General features: G+C 38.0%; 1 protein-coding gene across 3 annotated transcripts in view; it reads left to right on the forward strand.

The window, feature by feature from the left end:
* Positions 1 to 16,942, forward strand: part of PTPRT (protein tyrosine phosphatase receptor type T) — a 1,038,801-nt gene that overhangs the window by 797,060 nt on the left and 224,799 nt on the right. For all 3 annotated transcript variants that reach the window (XM_055306331.1, XM_055306315.1, XM_055306321.1), the window contains exon 12: positions 93 to 366. In XM_055306331.1, coding sequence (XP_055162306.1) covers positions 93 to 366 — 274 coding nt within the window. The remainder of the gene's footprint in view (positions 1 to 92; positions 367 to 16,942) is intronic.

Here is a 16,942-nt window from a genome sequence, read left to right on the forward strand (position 1 = left end):
CAGGAGGGAGGTTTAGTTGTAGACAGAAATAATGATGAACAACAAGTTCATCCCTCCAGATAGTTGCTCATCTGCTTTTCTTTCCTGTCCAGTGTTTATCAGCTGGTTGTCAAGGAGGAACGACTTCAGAAGTCACGAAGGGCAGCTGACATCATTGAGTGCTTTTCGGTGCCTGTGAGCTATAGAAATGCCTCCAGCCTTGATTCTCTACACTACTTTGCTGCTGAATTGAAGCCTGCCAACCTGCCTGTCACCCAGCCATTTACAGTGGGTGACAATAAGACATACAATGGATACTGGAACCCTCCTCTTTCCCCTCTGAAAAGCTACAGCATCTACTTCCAGGCACTCAGCAAAGCAAATGGAGTAAGTATGGCCTCATAGAGGCCATTTCTTGCCTTGTTTGTATCTTACCATTCTCAAATGAAAAGTAGCACGGCTTTGGAGCAGAGCTTGACAAACTAAGCCCTGTGGACCAAATCTAGCCTCGTCCCTTATATATATATATATATATATATACTTTTTAAAAAAAATACAGTAATGCCTATTCATTTATATACTCTAAGGCTACTTTGATTCTACAACAGAATAGTTGAGTAGTTTAAACTGAGACTTTATGCCCCATAAAGCCTAAAGTATTTGCTATCTGGCCCTTTACAGAAAAAATTTGCACACCTCAGTGGTGCCTGGATGGCTCAGTCAGTTGAGCATCCAACTCTTGATTTCAGCTCAGGTTACAATCCTGGGGTTGTGGGATCAAGCTCTGCATTGGGTGTGGAGGCTGCATAGGATTCTCTTTCTGCCTCTCCCTCTGCCCCTCCTAACCCAACCCCACATGCCCACATATGCATTCATACTCTGTCTCTAAAAATAAATAAGTCAAAACAATAAAAGATAAAAAGGTCTTTCAGATCACCTCTGGGCAAATCACATGCCTATCTGAGGGTTAATTTCCTCACCTACAAAGTAATACCTATCAATTTGTTATCTGTGAATGCACTAAGCATGTTGTAGTTAATCAGTGAATATGAACTCTTACCATTACCAATAGTCACATTAGAAAATACTTTCTTCTCCCAAAGATAAGATAACCTTTGTTAATGTCAAATATTTCTTTGGTCAAAATGGGATGCCAGTTATAACATCACAAAAGCATAGGGCTGGAAAAGATCTGAAAGGTTACCAAATACCTACTTCTCTCCCCCTACACCTAAAACAATCAAACTTACAACATCACATTCAGCTGGTATTAGTGCTTATTCTTGAATATCTCCAATGACAGAAAACTCACTTCTTTATATGGTTAAACTTTACTGATCTTTGAGGTGGCTGTGGCTTGAAATATATCTCTTATTATAGCTTCTACCAGTTGCCCTTGGTCCATACCCTTAGGTCCCAAGAGAACCACTCTTTCAGTTACATAAGATCATTCCTACTGTCTACCTCCCCTCTGTTCAAACATACCCATCTGGTCTTATTTTCTGCAAGTTCAGTATCTTTAGTTCCTCTTAAGACACAAGTATTTTCCATCTAGAATGGTTTTGTGGACATATCTCAGGTTTCTATATCTCATTCAACAAATATATAACAAATAGTGACATGTACTAGGTCCTACAGTTCCTATTAAGGTTAGACAGTAGGTGCCCTCCAAGAACTTTTATAAAATAAGGGAATATGGTGTGTGCCATGTTCCATAGTATTTCTTCTCACAGAAGTGAGAAGCTCACTGGAGAAGGGAAAGCTGAAACAAAAGCAAGATCTGGTGAAGTGTGTGGAGAGTAGCCTCTGTAGGCTCTGGTGGCCAAGATAGAGAGTTTAGTCTGTCGGTGGCAGTCATTACCTTACAAGAAACCTGGATTGAGGGACTAATTAACATTTTAAATGTCCACATAGCCATTTAAATTCCACATTGGTATTTCAGTTCTGCATTTATTACTTGCTCAAGCAACATTCCTCACAGAGAGTTTAAAACTACAAAGAGAAGCCGCCAGACTGCCTTCCATCTGTCCATCTGGCCTTCCCTCTGCATGAAACACTCTGATGTATTGAGGAGGAAGACATAAAGATGAGCAGAAAGCATCTGGGGGCCCATCTTGTTCCTGGTTCTCTGTATCTCAGACTGGCCAGTTTATTGATAGAGCACAACTCTGAGAAGATGTGACTTTTCCTGCTCTTGGCAACATGTCAAGAGGTGCTTTTGGGTTTCCATGCTGTGAAGAAGAGTAGCAGCTGCACTCCGTTCACTGTCACATTCCTACCAAGACTCTAATAAAAACCCAGCAAGAGACCAAATCTGTAGAACCCAAGAAACTGACAAATGGACCCTAGGAGGCATTTCCTCAACCCAAGCATTGTTGGCCCTTGAGCAGAACAGCAGGTGACACAGGAGGACTGTGGAAGGTTTTGCTTCCCAAACTGCAGCACAGTGGACTTTCTCATGACACAGAGTGTTGCCATTGGGAAAAAAAGTCACCCCACCCTGAAGCTACTTCATCTAAGAAGCAGTTTCTACTACTGCTTTGAGATGAATACATAAGAATAATTACTTATGCCTTTGATCCCACACCACTGTGCTTCTGTTTTGGAACTAAGATTTGCAGGAAGGGAATTAAGAGAATTGGGTGTGTGCTTATGCCAGCAGTCTTGAGTGTGTCATTGGCCTCACAGGAACAGAGAGGAAAAGCTGTGAAGCTGGGCACTCAGTGTGTTTGTTTTCTTCTGGCAAGGGAAAAACTACACACTATGTCAAATTACTGTGTTTAGTATTGAGTTTTACTAAAAAGAGTTAGGTTAAAGGGTCATAGGAGCAGAAAAACCATTCACAGCCTAACAAATCTCTGCCTGGCCCCTCTCAGATTTCTCCACCTTGTAAAGGGCAGCAGACAATGCAGTTAAGCCTGGAGGATTTTTGAGGAGAAAATGTTATAACCCACAAATTCCTTATCAGCCAAGTCGTTGTTCTTGTGCAAATACATCAGAAAGACATTCTCGGTATCCAGGGGCTCCCACATGCCCTGCTTCTAATAAATCATTCAAAGAGCAATTGACCAAGCAATGAAGAAAATAAAGAAATCAAGAACAGAGATATATGGAATGAAAAGACCCACAGTGAGCATGGAAACTAATTAAACATAGTGTAAATGCTAAATAATTGGCTATAAATATGTTATAAAAGAGAAGGTTAATATAAAAACAATTACTTAAAGAGAAAATGTGTAATGTAAAAAATTAACAATTGTACTCTGGGTCTATAATTTGTTATTATGTCAACAAAAACTTGAAAGAAATTGAAGGATTGATGAGTGTAAATATATGCCTGTTTCCCCACTTTAGACAGGATGGAATAAATAAATACTTCATTTTTGATACTAAGAATTTTTGAAGAGTATAGAGTTTTAAACATAAAGGCAGCTTTCCAGTCTATCCTTTAAAATGCCAGAAAACAACAGTCTACAAAGAAAAGGTGAAGAAGCAAAGGAAACTATAGGTAAACATGAAAATCAGTAACTATAAAGCAAGCCAGAAGACAAAAGTACTAGTTTGACTTTTTTTTCAAATGGTGCTTTGTTCCTCTCATAAAAGAGGAAAAAATATCTTGGGTCAAGATATTTCTATATCACTGGAAGATTAAAACCAAAGGATAGGGCAAAGTCATAATAAATTAAAACAAATTAAAGGAAAGTAAAAATGACCATTTGTTGCAGGATGTTTATGGGCCAGGTTGAATAATTCACTATCAATCTAATCTTATTGCTCCCAACCTTATCTGCAAGTTTCAGTCAGAACAGGGTAAGAAAATTTTAGGGTCCAGATACATTTATTCTATGGATATTAAGGATAGGTTTTTTTTCCATTTTAGTAGAATAGCTAAATAGCCTTCATAATCAGACTACCTACAGTCAAAACCCTATTGTATTAGTATACTAGTATACTGTAATGCTAATAGTATATTAGTAAACATCTAGGAAGCATATACTTTATGTCAAAAAAGGCACTTCTTGGGGTGCCTGGGTGGCTCAGTGGTTGAGCATCTGCCTTTTGCTCAGACCATGATCCCAGGGTCCTGGAATCAAGTCCTGCATCGGGCTCCTTGCAGGGACCCTGCTGTTCCCTCTGCCTATGTCTCTGCCTCTCTCTCTCTCTCTCTCTCTCTCTCTCTCTCTCTGTCTCTCATGAATAAATAAACAAAATATTTTTAAAAGGCACTTCTTCTGAGTCCCTAGAATAAGGCAGCAAGCCAAACAAACAAAAATCCCTGCCCATAGTGTTTATGTTAAAAATAAATACATAAGTGAAATAATGTGTCAAATAATGAGTCATTAAATTTAGGAATGTGAAGGTCGCTCATTACATGTTGACATAAGGTCTATGTTGACTATTAATAGGATGAGGATAAGGACATTTTGTAAACTCTACAGTAATCTATATGAATGTGGAGTATTTTAATCCAGCCCTATAAACACTATGGAGAGCCCAAGTATGATGTGCATTATGAGGCATGGTGCTCAGTTATTGCAGGCATTTCTATGAAGTGCAAGTTGTTGACAGGCACTTTTATTGGGAATTTTGATCAGATTAGTAATATCACATTTACCCATTGATGCTTTCTTACATGAAGAAAACAAGGGCAGTGCTGGCTATCAGAGCACTGTCCTTGGTGCTGAATACTCACTGCCAGTCTTTCTTGTGAATCAGGCTATATTGTAACCGTTTGTTTTAGATGTAGCTATATTATAGATCTATTACAGCATTTTAGAATTGGATGATTTTGCAGTGTCTCATCTAACGCAGACCAGCAGCCAACAAAGAAATCTCCAATAAAGCATTCTTGGCAGGGCATTATAGAGCCTCACCTCGACCCCTGCAATTCTCTGGAGGGGAAGAGTTGACTCCTTTGTGGAGCAGGTAAAATTATTAGAACCTTCTTCCTTCTATAAAGTCAGATTTGGTCTCCTTAACTCTCTACTCTTGGGCACCTGTGGTGATTTGGACAAATCTAATCTTTCTTTCCCATGTCAGCCTCTTGGAGAAAATATGACAGTACCAACTACCATCTTTGGCCACACAGGCTTTCTTATTGATATTTTAATGTGAAGTTACTTCTGTTTCTCACATGGCATGATTGTCTGTATCTCCTTAATCCTATTTATTCTGTACTCTCATAGACATATTCCATTTCTCCAGTGCTCTCCTTAAAAAGTGGTGCTCAGAACCTGCGTTGTGTTTCAGATATCATTAGGCCACACCTGCTACATTTTCACTGTCCCTCCTCTCATTACCATTTTCTAAAACATTATTTCTCAAACATCCCAAGGTATTTTTCCTGTCTTTGGGGCCCTTATGCAAGCTGTAATTCTACCTGAGTGTCTCTTTTCTTCATTCTTTGCAGAACTACTATCTTCTCATTTTTCAGGCCTCATCTTCAGTGTCCTATCCAAAGGGAACTTTCTAGTCATATTATCTAAGAGCTGTCCATGCCAGTACACACTTGCATGTTAACCTATTTTTCTTTACAGTACTGAGCATATTTTAAATTTCACTTGTTTTTGTGTAGTGCATGCCTCCCTCCTTAGACTGAGAGCTCCAGGAGGTAGCAGCTCTGGTTTGTTTGCTGGTTTATTCTCCATACCAAGTACAGTATTTGACAAATGTAGATACTTGATGATTGTTGGATGGGTGGATGAATGATAGTATGGACTGTTTCTTGTCTCTGTGACTGTTTCCTCACTTACAGAATCAAAATGGTAATACACATTTCACACAGTCATTTTGAGAATTAAATGAGGAATGATCTTAAATTCTAAAAGGCACCAAATACGTTATAAGTGTCAGCACAGTCTGAATTTCCATCCAGTGTAGCATGAGATGTGGTTCAAAGCTATTTTCACCACAGACAGATGAGACCTAAAGGACCTTCATTCCATCATTATAGTAAGACTTTTCCCCAGCTGTCTCATCTCCCAAGCTCCGGGCTCCTGGGCAGCCTTGATTTCCTCCGAATCTTCCAAATGGTACCCAAAGTAGCTGTCTCAGTTGTAAACAGCAGGTGGGTGCAGTTTTGCATTGTTTCCCACACACACACTCTTCCCAGAATGAGGTCTGCTGAATCTACTGTTCTCTGCATCCCCACCACCATTAGCCATGATTGTGAAGTTGAAAGGACCATAATTAATGGTTGGATGCAACACAAGTGTGGCAAATTCATGCAAATATCCACCAGAAGCCACCTTTTCTTGGGCAGGGCTGTTGTACATGTTCTATACAGAGGGGAAAACACTTTCCTTGCCATATCTTTTTCATCATGTAGAGGCACATTTAACCTGGATGATGCCTCTGCCAAATGCTGATCTAAATAAGAAAAGTGGGAAGTAGAAGGGTGATTGTTCTCATTCTCTCGCTTTCTCTTCCAGCTCCTGAACTCAATTGCCTCTTGAGAGCAGTTGGAAGCCAGATGCTATTTTGAATGGGTCCTCATGTTTGCAGTGTAATCACATTATAACAGTTAGGATTATCGAGGTAGAGCTGGGTTAGGGAGCATTCTGTGTTGCTGAACGTATTGGAAGAAGCTATATTTAGTTGTGTCCAAACACTATTAAAAGAATGTTTGTACATGGATTGGTTTTCTGCGGCATAGTGGGATAGAAATAATTGAGAGGCAGGCATCAGACAGACCTGGCTTTGAATTATGGCTATTTCTAGTGATGTGAACTTGAGCTGTTACTTAACATATCATGATGTATGATGAAATTAATGATCTACATTCCCCAAATTCGGGGAAAGTAAATGAGAAAATCCATAGAAGTCACCTGTCACAATTGTAGTATTTGTTCTCTTTTCCCTTTTGCTGGTTTCCTGCAGCTCCTCTCCTAAGGGAGAGAAACGTTGGAGCATCCTTACCTGACCTCAGAAACCATGTCTATGTGGCAGCTGTTGACTGCCTTGACTCACCCATGACTTAATTGCTTCCTAACCCCATTTCGAGTTTTCTTTTTCTTAGTTTAATGTTTCATATGTGGTTCCAAGCCTGACCTCTGTTCTTGTTGAATCTTATGAAAAAATAGATTTTGTCTTTGGGGAGTAATCTTATTCCTCCCAACCTCATGTCCTGATCCTCTTTCTACTTTAGTGACTGCTCACATGTCATGTGGGAAAAGCTCAGGTGGACCAAGGAATGAGAATATGTGGGAGACCCAAGCTCAAAAGGGGTTAGAGGAGTAAAGATCACACAGGATCTCTCGTGGCTTGGGTCTTAAATATTCTGTCAGGGAATTTATAAGAAAATTTCTATATTGGTTAGGACAAACTAATTTATGCTATAGTAACAAACAACCATGAAGTTTCAGTGTATTATCAAGAAAAAAAAATTTTTCACTCCTCCTACATGTCCAAAATGGGCTGGCAGAAGGGCTCTGTTTATCCTAGTCATAGATGGGCTTGGGCTAATGGAAAGCCCATCTTGACATATGCTTCCACAATCACCAAAGCAGAGAAAGAGTAATATGGCAAACAGGGCACTGGTTCTAAAGTTCCACACAAAATGACACACAGCACTATCACATTCCATTGGCCAAGGCTAGGCATGCAGCCATGCTGAACTTCAAAAAGAATGAGGCAGTTCTTCCAACTATGTGCCTAGAACACAAAGTGGGATATTTGAGAACATCCCTAATGACCACCACACTTCCCCCATTATGTGCCATTATGAAAATTTTCCTTCAAATTCCCACAATACCCACACTTACTCTTGAAGTACCTGTGCAGATCCTATCACAAATCCTGGGAACTTTCTGTTGTTGAGCATCTACTGCATCCCAGACACTAAGAAGATATTATCACCTGTGCTACTTCCTGATTGGTCTCACAGAGTGACTCCATTTAAATCAGTGGACGGATGGACTACCAGACACACCCAACAATCTTAGAGAATCTCACTTCCTTCATCCTGAAGAAGGGATTTTAGCTACAGGTTTCTTTCTTTATCTCCATGGATTCATGCTAAAGAAATATCTAATATTTTCTGTGACACTATTCCACTTTGAAAGGCAATGGTTCTTCTAGGTCTAGCATGCAGCATGGTTGAGGGGCCTCAGAAAACTTTAGACCTCTCCCAGCCATCAGAGCTGGGAGAGCTGTTTATCCAGAGTAACAGAAAACTCTGAACCAAAGACCTCCCACATAGCCTTTTTCTGACTTGTTGCCATAGTCCTATGTTAGGATGTGTTTCAGGATATCATCTCTGTAGCAGCAGAGGATTGAAATGGACATTTGGAATCCAAGGTTACCACCAAAGCCTTTCTGTAACCATGTTGAAGGGCTTAGGCCTGTTCGATGTTCCTCCCAGTTCTGTTCTGTCACTAGACTCTAGGTTTCATGACCCATCAATCTGCCTAGCCCTGCTTCCCAGTCCTCGGATCCTGGGCTCCATCCCACCATCTGAGCCTTAGCACCTGCTTTTGAAAGTTCTGAAATTCTACAGAAGGCCTGCTGGGGCTCAAACTTCTCTTTCCAAGTAACAGAGAAATTCCCTGAGTGTCACCTTGTACAAATACCAAGATGAACTCTCCCAGGTTGCTAATTTATTTTTCCACTCACTTACAGTTCCTACAGATTTTATTATCATGGTATGAGACCTGAGGGACCAAGAACATTTTCCTTTTGATACAAATAGATTTTAGGCTCATTTGGAAAAGGAAATGAAGGTTACCCAAATGTTGACAGCTGATAATCTTGTCAGCCTAAGTCTTGGGGCATCACTGCTCCAGCCCTCAGTCCTAAAAAAGGTTCATGGAAATAGTAGCCTTAATTTCCACATAGCAGGAGTTTCTGCTTACATTCAAAGCCAAGAGTCCCCATGAAGTTTGGCTCAATTGGCCCCCAAATGGTGAAAAAATTTGGATACCTCTGAATTTGGAAACTGGATCCAAGGGTTTAAAAATTAGCTCTGATGTTTTTCAGGTACTTGAACTGAATACTGGCCTGCTAAACTTCAGTTTCCCCATCTGTCAAATGGGGTGAGATGTGCCCTCCCAAGCTCACTTTGAGAGGAATAAACAATAGGTGTGATAACTTTGTGCACATTCCTAAGCACCTTTTGAAAGAAAATATTGCTAACATGAGTGTGTGTGTGTGTGTGTATAATTCAGCATATGTGTATATATACATAATACAAATAAACATTTTAGCATGTGTACATAATTATGTGTGTATATATGGATATGTATGGATATGTCTACATATTTAATGAAAATTTTAAGTTCACTCAGTCTTAGTGGAAGAAGGATTATTGTTACACCAGAGGCCTTAATATAGGTGGTTAATGAGATAGAACATTATCTCTACCTCTTGAGCTTCCTGGAAGTGAAGGCAAAAAGAAGTATATGGCAGATTTGCAAAGTTTCTCTTAGGGGAAAGAAAGAAGCATACATGCTTTTCATGGGAGACACTAGAAGGGAAGCTTATCATATACATCCTTATATTAGGAGCCCTAAGGAGATACTGGCCAATATTATAATATCTTTGCTCCAGCAAAGCCCCTTTAGCCCCTTCTCCATTGACATTATGATACAGTATTAAACTCGAATTTAATGGAGCCATTTACAGTCAAAGATTCTGTTTCTTGTGCTGTATAATAGCATTAATGCCACTAATTAATTCTATTAAATAAGATTAATGAATCTCAAAGTTTTTTTCCATAGGCATTGTTGATGAATATGCCTAGAATGAGGTCTGTTGCATAGATTGGCACTGACCATCCATGTAACATTAGGAAAGTATTTTAGACTTTCTGAATCACATTCTCATTTGGAAAATTTTGTTGCCTATGTTATCAACTTTATAAAAATGCCTGTAAATATTAAATACGAAGATGCATTAAATTTTTTTTATCATGGTGCTTAGCATACAATAAACACTCAATTTCAACTATCATCAGAGTATCATAGGTGATATATATGAGGTAGAATGTGGATGTGTACTAATGAAAGAAAAAGCAAAATCAGTGGGTGTACAGGGGTGCCTGGGTGGCCCAGTTGGTTAAGCAAGTGACTCTTGGTTTTGGCTCAGGTCATGATCTCTCAATTGTGGAATCAAGCCCGATGTCGGGCTCTATGCTTAGTTGCAGAGCCTGCTTCAGATTGTCTCTCTCTCTCAAATAAATCTTTTAAAAATTCAGTGGGTACAGAGACTTATAAAATCCATCAATCAAATTTGAGTAGACTGAACAGGGTTCAAGAGGAGATAATTCAGGGAGGAGAAACAAAATCAGTGAAGTCCATTGTGTATAGAGACACCAGTTGGCGCAATGGATGCATCAAAGAGAAAGGAAGTGTCAGACTTCAAAGGGAGGTTAAGAATGCACTTACAGGGAAACAAGTGGGCAGTTCTGCAAGCCCTTCCTAGAAACGGAATGTTGGTTAAGTCCAACTTTTACTTCATAGCCCTCAATTTTGCAAACCCATTAACTCAATTTAGCAGTCTACAGAGTTGATGAGATTGACATAAAAAGCCTATGAGAGACTGGCGGAAATAGTAAGCAACGACTTCTTAAAAATTGTTGTTCATTCCTCCTCTCCAAAAAGATCCCTAAGTCTTCCCTATTTTAGAAATCTGTGTTGCCCAAGACACCTCACTTTTATATCCATTTGTCACCAAATCTTACTAGTTCTACACTCTGAAATTTTCTTCAGTCCATATACTCTTCTCATATCCAGTATTACCATCCCAGTACTGAGTATCATCATCTCTTGCCTCGGAAACCTCAATAGCCTCCTAGTTGGTCTTCCCACATCCATTCTTACTTGCCTCAAGCAAGTGTAAATTGCACAATTACACAGCAAGTGTAAATTGATACTGTATGTATCTTCATTTAACAGATGAGCAAGCCAAGACTCAAAACGTGCCAAAGCACATTCCAGAAGCAAAAGACTGAGCTGGATTTGAACTTCTGCATGTAAAAATGCCATTAGGCAGCCTTGTACATTTAGCACCTTGCTTCATGCTGACTCATAACCCCACAAAATGGAATCTGGCTAGACTGAAACCAGCAGGGGTCCTTAAAAGACCTCAGATTCCCCACACATCCACATTTATTTCTTTTCCCCCCCTGATATGGCCAGCCACAATCCCCTGCTCAATCTTGAAACACCTGCTGGCCCTGCCGTTAACATCAACAAATAATGAGGAGCTGTACTAATAACAATTATCATAATAAATTGGCCTTTGATTACATCTGTCACCTGAGAATTTCAAAGACTTTACAAACATCAATTAGTAATTACAGCTCAAAGGATCTCTCACTGAGAGCAGTGATCATTAAGGTCAGATAAGAGCTGTGCAGGGAGGCATGAAGGACAGCTCTAGCTTAGGTTGGTTTAGACCTGGGAGTCCCCAGTCCCTGGTGGAAGGTCTACGCCTATCTCCATGAGGCCCAGCAACCACACTTCTGACATCCCAATTAGAGTATAATTCTGGTACTGAGGAATGGAAAGCATGAAATTTTGTGCTGGAAGGGAGTTTATATATTATTCTGGTCCTTTAATACGACAGAAAAAGAAACAGCTCTAGAGTTGGAAAGTGGTTTGCCCAGGGTCAGAACCATGACTCGAACCCAATCTCCCAGTTTATCTGCATTTGTTTACTCTGAAAAATTGTGTCATCATTGGCCATTCTTTCTCTGTAAGAAGATGATGATGATAAAAATCCAATAATCATTTATTAAGGGCTTACTCTGAGTCAGTGGGAGAACACACAGGTAAAAAGTCCCTGCCCTCAGAGAACCCACAGTACAGTGGAGAAGACAGTCATGAAAACAAATGTGTACAATAAATCATATCAGGAATCTCATTGATGGAGTACCCAGTGTACAACTGGTAGTATGGAAATGAAGGAGGTGAGAAGGCGCTTAGGAAAAGTTTTGTAGAAAAAATATTTCTGCTGAATATTGAAGATAAATGGATATTTCTCACATAGACAGTAGGTCAGAGGACTGGGTGTGTCCTGCAAAGGAAGCACCTAAGCAGAGATTCGAAATGTATCATTCCATGATTTGGGGAGATTTGATAGGATAGATTCTGAGATATAGATAGAAAGTGAGAGAGAGAAGGGAGTAGATAATGGGGAATGGAAGGAGCTTGCATGCCATGCTAAAAAAAAAACTTAAAACAAAATAAAAATAAAATAAAAAAAGAACTTAGAATTCATTCTCTTGCAGACAGGGAAAATGATCTTGTCAATAATCCCAATATCAATTTATTACAATAATAAAATCATGCATTGTATACTTATTTGTATCTCTTGGGTACTTATGCATTTAATATTATGTTCAGCCCAGTGAGCTGTGCATTGGATATTGCTACTATTCTGAAGATGAGGACACCATGGCTCAGAAAAGATTGAGGAATTTACCCAAGAAATTTGCCCAGGGGTTTTACCCAAAGTCCCTCAACCAATGAAAAACAAAACTAGAATTTGAATTTGTAAATCACACATTTTTTATGGCATGCTTAATATTTGCCAAGTGCTGTACCATCAGTGAAAAGAATGAGCAAGTGTCTTGCCATGGTCTTTATACCTGGTGAGGAGCATGGAAAGTTGACAATTAGTAAAAACACAAGTAATTTTGTAGAGTGATGGGTTAGAATAGAAAAGAGTGGTGTGATGTGACAATTGAGGAACCATTAGGGAAGGCATCTTGAGGAATTAACAGATAACAGAACTCAAATGATGATGACATGAGAGTTGCAAGATATTCCAGGTAGAGGGAACAGCAAATGTGTAAAGGCCCTAAGGATGAAATAAATTCAGCAGGTTCAGGGATTATACACTAGAACAATCTGCCTGGAGGGAGAAAGTGGTTAAGAAGTTAGAAGAGATAGCAGCATTGATTTATGCAGGGCAGTAAGAATCAAGGGGAAGAGCTAGAATTTTACAGGTAGTCCACCAGAAATCCTTTGGAGTCTAAATGGGTATTAGTGGTATCTGTCTTAGGCAATTAAAAGATTACAGAGAAGCATTAATTATCAGGTCAAGAAAGGCTATAGGTAGAGTGGACAGGAAGCTATTCCAGTCATTTAGGAAAGAGATGATTGGCTATTTAGATTAGGGCGGTAACAACTGAAACAAAGAGAACACAGTATATTCAGTATATGGAAAAATATTTATCTCTCCCTTTAAGAAATTTGTTAATATGGAAAATTTCAAACATGTACAAAAAACGAATCGTAGACTCATTTCTCTATGCCCACTATTCCAACAATAATCAACCTATAGCCAGTCTTGTTTCAGCTCTATCCTGACTCACTCCCTCTGCTCTGCCAAATATTTCAAGATAATTTCAAACTTAGAGAAAAGTATTAAGAATAGTATAAAGAGCTTTCTTAGACCACTGAAATTCCAGAATTCTTACAGATTACATTTGGTTTACCATTTCATTCTCTCTTCCTATCTCTGTCTCCCCACCTCTATTTGAGTATAGATCCATCAATCAATGATCTATCATCCCTTTATACCTCAGTGCTTCATTGTGCATTTCCAATACAGTACTATATAATTAGCAGGAAATTAATGTTGATATAACCCTGTTAGCTCCAGTTTGCCAGTTGTCTCAGTTTTGTCCTTTCCATTAATTTTTTTAAATCTTGTCCGGGATCACATGTTGCCTGTAATTGTCTTTTCCCTTTAGATTCCTTGTAGCTCACCCTTTCCTTGGATTTCATGACCTCATCTCTTGAAAATTACAGGCCAGTTATTTTGCAGAAAGTCCCCTGTGTTGGGTTTGCCTGAGGCTTGCTCATGATTAGATTTAAGTTATGCCTTTTGGGCAGGAATACTACAAAAGCGATGTTGACTTCTTCCCAGTGCATCAAATCAGGAGGTACATAATATCCATGTGTCCCATTTTGGGTGATGTTAAAATTGATCATAAAAGTGTTGTCCACCAAGGTTTTCCTCACTGTAAAGTTTCTATTCCTTCTTAATGTGTACGTATCTTATGAGGATTTATTTATAGGCTATATAAACATCCTGTTCTTCACTGAACTTTTGTCCTTTATCATTTGTTGATGAGTCTTGTCTGAATCAGTTATTGGTAATATGTCTACCAAATGATGTTTTTCTCATCTTATCATTTGTAATTTATGCATTGGTTAACATCTCTTGTGAGGATGGGCTCTCCTTTCTACCTTCTTTTTAACATATCATTTATTTCTATTAGTGAAAATTCATAGGTTCTTACTATATTCAGTCAGTGATAACCCATTGCCATTATTATTTATTTTTATGCTCAGATTGTCCCAGTCTTAGTGGTAGCCCCTTTGGGTTGGTTCCTGAATCCTTTTTTTAAGATATATTTTGCCAACTTGCAGTCATGTAAAAACTATGCATGTATCTTCTGATTTTTGTTTTTATGCATATATACATTTATATCTCATTTAATAGGTTGCTGGTTTTATCTATCAGTTTAAATATTTAAATAGGCAGTATGTGGCTTCCATCTGTCTCTCTGTTGAGGTCCTGCAAATGTAAGAAGTGTACTGTTAGGATAATGCCTATGTCCTTCTCATATTTCCCCATCAGTTCTTTAAAACTTGTTTTATTTTTCTGGTACAATTTATTGTGCTTTTTCTAGGCCAACTGCATTTCCTTTTAGTGGAGAATGATATTTAAAAGCCAAGATCTGAGAGCTACTATGTATCGTTGCTAGTAAGTATGATGGCTTCTAGGCTCTCACAGTGGACATAAACACAAGATATGTATGTACCTATATACTTCCATGTATCTATCTGCCTGCCTAACTATCTGCCTTATTAAAAACCAAGAGTTCATAATGATAGCACCAATTCCATTCCAACATCAGAGGATTCATTTTAGTCTTCACCCTTCCCCTATTTTAACTCATTTCTCTGGCAGTGAGAAATTTGACTTTCATTATTCTCAACACATTTTCTTATTTGTTCAACCCTACAATACCCAGAAATTATTCAGAATTACTAACCTATATAATTTTGTAAAACAAACCAATTAACTATGGTTCAACATAAGCTTATAGATAGGCTATACAGAATATTTTGTTCAAGGTTACTTAGTTATTTTTCTTTCTCTAGGGTATGGTTATTTACTGGGAATATAGTCAGGTTTATTTGGTTCTTTGTTACTAATTTTGGGTTCCCTTTCCCCATTCTTACTGCTTTTTTTGGATATGTAAAATATTTCAGCATGGTTCCAAAGGTGTAAGCTGTATAAAAGAAGTACATGCAAAAAGGTACATACCATTTCTTTTTTATCCCATTCCCACCATCCCCTGTGGGAAACCAATATCATTATTTCTTGTAGATTGTTAGAAAAAATTAAGAAGTTCATGTATCTTTTATTTCCCCTTCCTATAGGAAAGGTGACAGACCGTGGATGCCTGGAAATCAATATATTAGTTCATAGAGGTCTTCCTCATTCTTTTTTACAGCTGCATAGTATTTTATGATGTAGATATATTTAGTTTATTCAGTTACTCTCATGTATGGACACTGACTATTCCCAGTATTTTTCAACTGAAGACATTGTTGTAATAAAAGAATGTATGAATATATAGTTCTGTATTGTTGGAGGTGTATCTTCAAAGTTATACATAAGAAATTTTATCTTGGCTATTGTAAATAATGCTGAGACAAATGTAGGGTGAATACAACTTTTTGATGGAAACAACCTAGGTGTCCATTAATGGATAAAGAAGATGTGGTGTGAAAGTATATATGTATATGTTTTGTGTATATACACACACACACAGTGGAGCACTACTCAGCCATAAATAAAAGAGTGAAACCTTGCCGTTTGTGACAACATGATAGACCTTGAGGATATTATGCTAAGTGTAATCAGTCAGAGAAAGACAAATACCGCATGACTTCACTTATGTTGTGAAATCTAAAAAAACAAAAATCAAATAGACAAAACAAAACCCAGACTCATAGATACAGAGAACAGATTGGTGGTTACCAGAAGGGAGGGGGTTTGGGGGAGAGAAGAATGACTGAAGGGGATCAAGAATACCAACCTCCAGTTATAAAATAAATAAGTCATAGGGTAACGTATAGCATAGGGAATATAGTCAGTAATATTGTGTCAACTTTGTATGGTGACAGGTGGTAACTAAACTTATTGTGGTGATCATTTCATGATGTATACAAACGTTGAATCACTATGTCATATATACCTGAAACTAATAGAATATTGTATATCAATTATACCTCAATTTTAAAAGAAGCAATTTTATCTCAATACAGTTTTAATTTCCTTTCTCTTTTTATAAGTGAGATTAACATATATTTTGAAATATATTTTCATATATTTAGGAGACATTTTTAAATTACTTCCTTATATCTTTTTTTTTTTTAAGTAAACTCTGCTTCATCCTGAGGCTTGAACGCATGACCCTGAGATCAGTAACTACATGTTCTACTGAGGGAGCCAACCAAGTGCCTCTTCTTATGTCTTTTGTTCAGTTTTCTATCAGGCTTTTTACATTTCCCCCTCAATTTCTAATGTCTATAGATATATGAAGGATATGAACTCTTTATCTGTGATATATGTTACAGTTTTTCCCAGGTTATTTATCTTTTGACTCTGCTTATAAGTGTTTTTGCCATACCAAAAAAAAAATTTAGTAAAAAGCATCAACTTGTTTTCTTTTATTAAATCCAGACTTTGAGTCATAGTGAAAAACCTTCTCTTACACCAAGTTTATAAAGAAATTCACACATATTTGTTTCTAGTACTTGTATACTTTCATTTCTTTATATTCAGATTTCTGATATTTGATGTTTATTTTTGCTTATGGTATGGAGTATGGATTTAATTTTATCTTTTTCCCTAAATGCCTATTTAGTGGTCCTAGCATCATTTATTTATAAGTCCATCTTTGCCCCAATAATTTGAGATGCCCCTTTTCTCATAT

The sequence above is a fragment of the Nyctereutes procyonoides genome, unplaced genomic scaffold, assembly GCF_905146905.1.
Source record: "Nyctereutes procyonoides isolate TBG_1078 unplaced genomic scaffold, NYPRO_anot_genome, whole genome shotgun sequence".
NCBI lineage: Eukaryota > Metazoa > Chordata > Mammalia > Carnivora > Canidae > Nyctereutes > Nyctereutes procyonoides.